The sequence below is a fragment of the Calypte anna genome, chromosome 13, assembly GCF_003957555.1.
Source record: "Calypte anna isolate BGI_N300 chromosome 13, bCalAnn1_v1.p, whole genome shotgun sequence".
Taxonomy (NCBI): domain Eukaryota; kingdom Metazoa; phylum Chordata; class Aves; order Apodiformes; family Trochilidae; genus Calypte; species Calypte anna.
In genome coordinates, this window is record NC_044259.1 from 1,476,989 (window position 1) to 1,484,408 (window position 7,420).

At 53.7% G+C, this 7,420-nt stretch overlaps 1 protein-coding gene across 1 annotated transcript in view; it reads right to left on the reverse strand.

Annotated features, from left to right (window-relative positions):
* Positions 1–949: 949 nt before the first annotated feature.
* Positions 950–7,420, reverse strand: part of LOC115599083 (protocadherin gamma-A4-like) — an 8,453-nt gene continuing 1,982 nt past the window's right edge. Inside the window, 4 exon segments of the mRNA XM_030459363.1 lie at positions 950–954; positions 1,362–1,433; positions 1,436–1,549; positions 7,076–7,164. Coding sequence (XP_030315223.1) covers positions 950–954; positions 1,362–1,433; positions 1,436–1,549; positions 7,076–7,164 — 280 coding nt within the window.

Consider the following 7,420-nt stretch of genomic DNA (forward strand, 5'->3'; position numbering starts at 1 on the left):
TCCCACCCTAAGCTCCTGGGGTCTGGTCCCCAAGTGCACCAAAACCCTCAGTCACTTGCTCAGTCACCCAACCCACCCCAGCAGCAGCTCAGTGGTTGTCACCCTTTGGGTGAGCCCCCAACCCACCCCCTTCAGTGGGCTCCACAACCCCAAAATAAGAAACAAGGAGTCTTCCCACCCCACTTCACCCATCCCACCCCCACCCCCCACTCCCACCACGGCATCACCCCACTCATCGTGGCCATGCGAGGATTTCCTGGGGTGCTGGAGCCAACAGTGCTGGTGCAGGGAGGTGAAGGATGGGCATGCAGACATGGTGGGCAAAAACATCCTCCCCTCATTCCCCCTCATTCTGGGGGAAAGTCGGGCCAGCTGGCCCCAGGGGAAGGGCCTCTCTTAGCTTTAATTCCAGAAGGACAAGGACTGTACATATAAATATTTACTGCAAAGAAGGGATGAGATGTGTCTGCTCTTCAAGAGAGCCTTAGAAGCCCCAGGGCACCTCAGGATGCTCCTCGGTTGAATTCCCCACCCTCAAACATCAAGAGGGGGTTTGGTTTGTGGTGTTTTGTTTCCTATTTCAGGCCATCAGTGGTTGCACTTTAAAAAATAAAAAAAATGAAAACGTTTAGGATGCAGCTTTGCCTTCTTCCCTTTGCCTCATGCAATACAAACACTGATTGATTATTCTTTGGGGGGGACAGTAGCTAAGCAGGAACTGAAGCACTCCTGACCAACAGCAACAAATCCATCACTGTCCTTTACAGGGGTGGGGGGGATTTTCCTAGTGGAAAGTTGAAGAGCAGAGATACCCAGCTGGGAACTGCCTTTGCCTTTCCAAAAAATAAAAATAAAAATCCCCACGATGACTGGAGGACTATAAATTAAAAGCTCCATGTTCAAATTACCCACACTGGGCCAAAAGCTGAGCAGGAGCCTTGTGCCTTTCTCAACCTGTCGGGAGCAAATTGGGTCCAAAGAGGATGACAAAAGACCTTCCAGCCTTGCACACCCCGAGGGAGAGTATAAAACATCAGCAAATATTCACAGGGCACTTGTTTAGGTTTGGGTCAGCTTCCAGATTGGTTTCCATCATGAGATCTAACAGCAGCAAACCCCCTGCTCCTAGCTCTGATGATGCCGAGGTACATTCGCAGCCCTTTTCCTGCTCTTTGCATCACAAAAGAGGAAAAAAAAATAAAAAAAATGAAAAAGCAACAACAAAATTGACATTCGTGCTCCGGCCTGGCTGTGATGTGAGGAGTGGGGAGTGCTGGGAGCTGCCTGCCCGGGAGTTCTAAGCTCTCTTTCTTCTTCTTCTTCTTTATTTTTTCTCCCTTCTTCCAGATTTCTTCTGTTGCCCCCCGCGGCTCCGGCGTTCTTGGCATCGCGCTTGCCGGGGGCGGTGGTGAGGGTGGCGGTGCTGCCGGGATGTAAACGTTCTGCCGGTAATCGGGGACGTGCTGCAGGGTGAAACTGGGGCCGTAGCGGGCGCTCAGCCCCATGGTGCCGTTCCCACCACCCAGGGTCGAGTTCCCATCAGCAGCTTCTGTGGGGGACGCCAAAACAAGGGGGGGAGAGAGGGAGGGGAAGAGAAGGCAAGTTGTTAGTGGCAGGCAGAGATGTCCCCGTAACAGCCCAAAAAACCCCGGGGTGCCCGACACAGAGCTTGGTGTCACAGCCTCCAGACTGGTTTGGGAATGGAGCTTAAAGCCCACCCAGTGCCACCCCTGTCCCATGGGCAGGGACAATCTCCCACCTGCCCAGGGTGCTCTCTCTGTTCACCTGCTGAGCTTTGCTGGGGACACCACGGAGTTGGCAGGTGGACACAGTGACACAGGTGACCATGGCACTGTGGGCTTCTGCTCACCTGCTGCTCCAGGCACTGGAGGATTCAGTCACTTGCCCAGTGCTCAAATCACCCACCCAAGCCGGATGTTGGGGGCACTTGGTTCCCCCTCAGGACTGTGCCCATGTTGGAGGGCTTCTGTCTCCTTCCTCTGGGTTTATCATAGAATCCCAGGACCGGTTTGGGTGGGAAGGGACCTTAAGATCATCTAGGCCATGGGCAGGGACACCTCCCCCAGCCCAGGGAGCTCCAAGCCCCATCCAACCTCAACACTGCCAAGGATGGGGCAGCCACAGCTTCTGGGGGCAACCTGGGGCTCAGCACCCTCACACCAAACATTTCTTCCTAAAAGATCCTATCTCAATCCTCTCTTGCAGCTGGAAACCCTTCCCCCTCATCCCATCCCTCCAGGCCCTTGTCCCCAAGTCCCTCCCCAGCTTTCCTGGAGCCCCTTCAAGGACTGGAAAGTGCTCCAAGGTCTCCTTGGTCACCAGCCTTCACCTCCCCTTTCTACCCCTCGGGGCTCCACAGGACACCTGCAACCCTTCCATCTCACATCGGGGTTAAGGTTTTAGGATTCGGGGTTGTAGCCTGGCCAGAGGAGGGCAACCTCTCCTCTACCCTCCGCAGCCATGGGGCTGCCTGTCCCCTCCCTGCACCGTCTGCTCTGCCCCCGCAAATAAAACCCAAAAAACCCACAACCAACCCGCTCTCCCCCCTCCAAGAGCCTCGCATTACAAACAGCTCCATTAAGGAACGCATTAAGGGAAATCCAATATTATTCTTTTATTTATTTTTATTCCCCCCCCCCCCCGTTGCATTTAAAACCCTGCCCCCAGCCCTTCTCCAGCCAGGTTGCATTCAGAGCACACATGAAAAATCCTCCCCCCCCTCTTCCCCTCCACGCAATACCAGAAAATGGCTCTGGGAAGCGGAGCACAAAGCAAATCGATGCTTGCTGGTCCTGTCCGGGAAGCAGGGGGAGGGGATAACAAATCCATTCTTGTCTCGCTGCAAAGCTCCAGCACGGAGAGAGCAAGCGCAGGGATGGGGAAGGGGGCTGGGCACCCCCTCTACCCATCCCTCCTTTGGGTGCTGGGGCACAGCTGGGAGGTAGAGACAAGATGGAGATGGGGGATGGATGGAGAAAGGAGAAGAAATGGGCAGAGGGGGGGTTGTTACCAATGAGCTGCCCCGGTGCCAGTGCTCATGCAGGGCTCGGGGTGGGGGCCCTGCCCAGCCCTGCTCAGGATGTTTGCTAAAACCCTGGAGATAGGAAACTGAGAAGCTCATCTCAGCCTTTTAACTGCTCACAGAGGATGGAGAGACCAAGAACGGGCACAAAAAAGGGCTCAAGGCAGAGGCCAGGGCTGCTGCTGCTCCCTCCTTCTGAAGAGACTGAGGGAATAAAGAAAACCACCACGGGCTTGGTCCCTCGTGTTTTTCTCCTCTCCAGATCTCTGCAAAGGCTCCATCTTGCCTTAGCTTTCCCCTGAGCAGATGGAGCCAGAAAGCTAGACAAAAAGCTGGGCCACATCCCACACCCCCCTTCCCACCCCTCCCTCCCCCGAAATCTCTCTGCCTGCACATGATAAGCAACAGCACTTGGAAACGAGTTACAGCTGCTGCTTCGGAGCCGGCAAGAAAAAAACACACAGCGGAGGACAAAAAACAGGCGAAGATACTGTGCCCCGAAGGCCAGGGGATGCACAGGCCAGGGTACAAACCACTGGGGGAAATGCCATTTGTTTTCCCAGACAGAATTCTTCCTGCACTTCCCCCAGTCAGCTCATCCCAGATGCATTAAATGCATCCAGGGGGCTTGGAGACCTTGCTCTGAGGAGATGGGCAACAGACCATTCAGGGTTATTTGATCCCTAATCCTCACTTTCCCTCCTCAGCAGCTCCTTTCAGTACCAGCCAACTCAACCCCACATCCCTTGGGGTGCTATGAAGGGGGATGGAGTGGTTGGAGATGTGCTGGCAGGACAAGCTACAGCCAGGAACCCACTTACAGGCTGCAGTGGGAAAAGATTTCTTTTCTTTTCTTTTGTTTTTTTTTCCTGGCTCTCCCAGCTGGATAAAACTCAGCTGTGAGCTTGGTGGGCTTGGGCACCTTCTCCTGGGCTGTATCCAGCTGCCCTGTTTGCCCCTGGACCATCCCTCCCAGCTGCACCCAGGACAACTGGAAGTAGTTTGCAGTCACAGCACAGTTTTGGGGGTTCTTAGGGGGCAGGGAGGAAGAAATCTGCTGTGAGGTTCCCAGCCTGGTGATTGGTTGGTCCAGGGTAAGAGCAAAAGGCTGTTTCTAGGTAACACTGACATTAAAGCTGAAAAAAGAAGAGAGAACAGGGACAATAGAGGCTTCTAAATGGGCACCGAGCTGCTCTTGCCAAGCAGAGCCCTTCAGCTCTTGTTGCTGGAAAGGTTACACCCAGCCCTTCCCAGCAGCCAGCCCTGAGCTCAAACGGTCCTGAAAAGAGGAAAAAAAGAAAAGAAAAAAAAAAAAAAGCCCCAACAATTTGGCCTTTGGCAAAAATAACCAGGCAGTGGCTCCATCACCCCAGCAGCAGAGGGAGGAGAGGACAGGACAGTCGGAGACAGCCCTGGAGCACACCCTGCTGCAGCTGCTGCTGGGACTTCCAGCAGAACCTGATACAGAATCCCTGCCCCTGCCTGGGGGCACTGGAGCTGGGGGGAAGGACCCTTCCTGTCTGCTCTCCCACCATCTCATGGCAGCCCTCTAAATTCCCACTGGAAGCCCAAGTATTTTAAGGACAGGACGTCTGCCCTGCAGTGTCTGGGGTCTGGGAGCATCTGTGCTCCTGGGGCTATCTCAGCAGCTGCTTCTGTCCCTTCAGAGGGCTCAAAACACTGCTCTGGTTGTTCCCAGCTCCAGGGGAGAGAGGTTCCCAGCTCTAGCAAGACCTTAGAGCACCTTCCAGTGCCTGAAAGGGCTCCAGGAAAGCTGGGGAGGGACTGGGGACAAGGGCCTGGAGGGATGGGATGAGGGGGAAGGGTTTCCAGCTGGGAGAGGGGAGATGGAGAGGAGATGGGAGGGAGAAATTGTTTGGGGTGAGGGTGCTGAGCCCCTGGTTGCCCAGGTTGCCCCCAGAAGCTGTGGCTGCCCCATCCCTGGCAGTGTTGAAGGTTGGATGGGGCTTGGAGCACCCTGGGCTGGGGGAGGTGTCCCTGACCATGGCTAGATGATCTTTAAGGTCCCTTCCCACCCAAACCAGTCTGGGATTCCATGAAAACCCAGAGGAAGGGAGACAGAAGCCCTCCAACATGGGCACAGTCCTTGGGGGAACCAGGTGCCCCAACATTCCAGCTTGGGTGGGTGATTTGAGCACTGGGCAAGTGACTGAATCCCCCAGTGCCTGGAGCAGCAGGTGAGCAGAAGCCACAGTGCCATGGTCACCTGTGTCACTGTGTCCCACCTGCCACTCCGTGGTGTCCCCAGCAAAGCTCAGCAGGTGACAGAGAGAGATAAGGATTGGTTAAACAGCCAGGAACCATTACCCAGAGATGAGCAGCAGCTTAGCAGCAAATTAGCACTGCCCTTAATTAAAACCTGCTCCAAGCAACACTGCTAATGAGTCAGAGCTGAAGAGGAGGGGACAGAGAGCAGGGAGGGCATGAAAATACAGTGCTGGTGGAAACTCTGGGTGCTTTGTTGCCTTCCATCCCTCCATCCATCCATCCATCCATCCCTCCATCTATTATCTATCCATCCCTCCCTCCCTGTCCATATCTCCATCCTTCCATCATCCCTCCGTCCATCATCTATCCCTCCATCCATCATCTATCCCTCCATCCATCCCTCCACCATTATCCATCCATCCCACCAAGGGACCTTTGTGGGCAAGAGCAAGAAGGGGTTCAGGGAATCCTCCTCTCCCTGGGAAAGCCCTTACCTAGGAGATGGATCTGGTTTAACCAAATCCCTGGGAGAGGTGAGGGCTGTTTCAGACTCATGGATTGGGGGAGATTGGTTGTGAGAGGATCTGGGGCTACAGGGGAAGTCAGTGCTTAACCTGGAAGGGACCTGCTCAGCTCTCAGATCTCCAGGGCTGCTGGAGTGGAGCTCAGAAAAAACATCTTTATTTTTGAGCAAGGAAACCGGATCCAGAGGCACTGAGTGATGATATCCACGTGCACTCCCAGATGCTGTTTTTCCATGGTTTTTTTCTTCTTAAGAGCAGAGACACATTTTCACATTGTTTCTTTCCCTTGTGTGTAAACAAGTCCCTTGGCCAGGCCCTTGCTCCTCTTCCCTGGCCAGGGCAGCTGTCTCCAGGCTGCTTGGGGTCTGCAGAGCACCAAAGTTCAGCTGCAAAGCAGCTTTCCAAGAAAGCAACACCAAAGCCATCCCTCCTTCCCCGGATTCTTTCTCTCCTAACAGCTCAAAGGAAATATCCAAAACATTTTGCAGAGGGTTTTATGGCTTGGGCTGTTGCTTCTATTTTTAAATCAAGAGGGGGGGAAAAAGACTGGGAGGTATTTCTAAATAAAAGCTGTATGAAAAGCAGGCTCTTTACCCATCAGGCAGTGATAATTGCATTTCTTTTCTACAAAGCTATGGAGACAGGGGGTGAGTGGGAACAGCCCACACAGCACAGCCATAAACCAGAGCAAACCAACCCAAAATGACCCCAGTCCAAATCCTGGTGCTTAAAGCTGCAAAGGGTTGGGGAGAGAGAACAAAGCTTGGCAAACCCTGCTCAGCAGAGGGACCCAGGGTGAGCAGAGAGCACCCAGTGGTGTCTCTGGACACAAGGTTTGTTGGGGATGCTGAGCCAGGCAGCTCCTCTGCTCCTGACCCAACTTCTGCCCACCAGAAATCCTCCAGGCATCCTCCCCCCTTGCCTCATGGCAAGCTGCAACACAGCCAATGTTTCACCAACCTTCTCAACCAAGTAGTGGCTGAAATACCACCTCAAAAACATCTCTCCCTCTTACCCAACCCCACAGAAGCCAGAGAACATTCTGCCCTGTGCACAGGTAACACAAGGTGGGTGGAAGAGGTTCCCCTGTCTACAGCACACCTGGTGCTGATGCCCACCTGGCATCTCCTTGGCTTGAATCCTTCCCAACCCCTCTCCCCTGCAGGATAACAAGGACAGCAGAGCTTTTCCAGCAGCAGCTGCTGCAGAAGGACCTCAGCAGCCCCCCAGGTACACAAATCCCAGGGCTGTGCTTTCCCCACCCGTGAGAGAAACCAACCATTTGCTGAAGCCAGGATCATGGCTTGGAGCATCTCCGTGTCAAACTGGTTGTTTGGCCAGGCTCCACCTTCCTCTCCATTCTGGGAGCTATGGGAAATGAAAACAGATAAAAAGTTATAATATAATATATATATAATACAATAACCAGTCAGTTATTGCAGCTTGGTCAGGCGGAGTGGACTCATCAGAGAGCATGAGAAGCCAAGGCTGGGGTTTTGTTTGCTGGTGGAGAGGAGTCTGAAGGCTTTAAATCCTTCTAGTAAATAACACTGAAGAGTCAAGACACTTTCAGAGGTCTCCATCCCTCTCCAGGCATTTGAAGAATAACCACAACTCCCAAAAG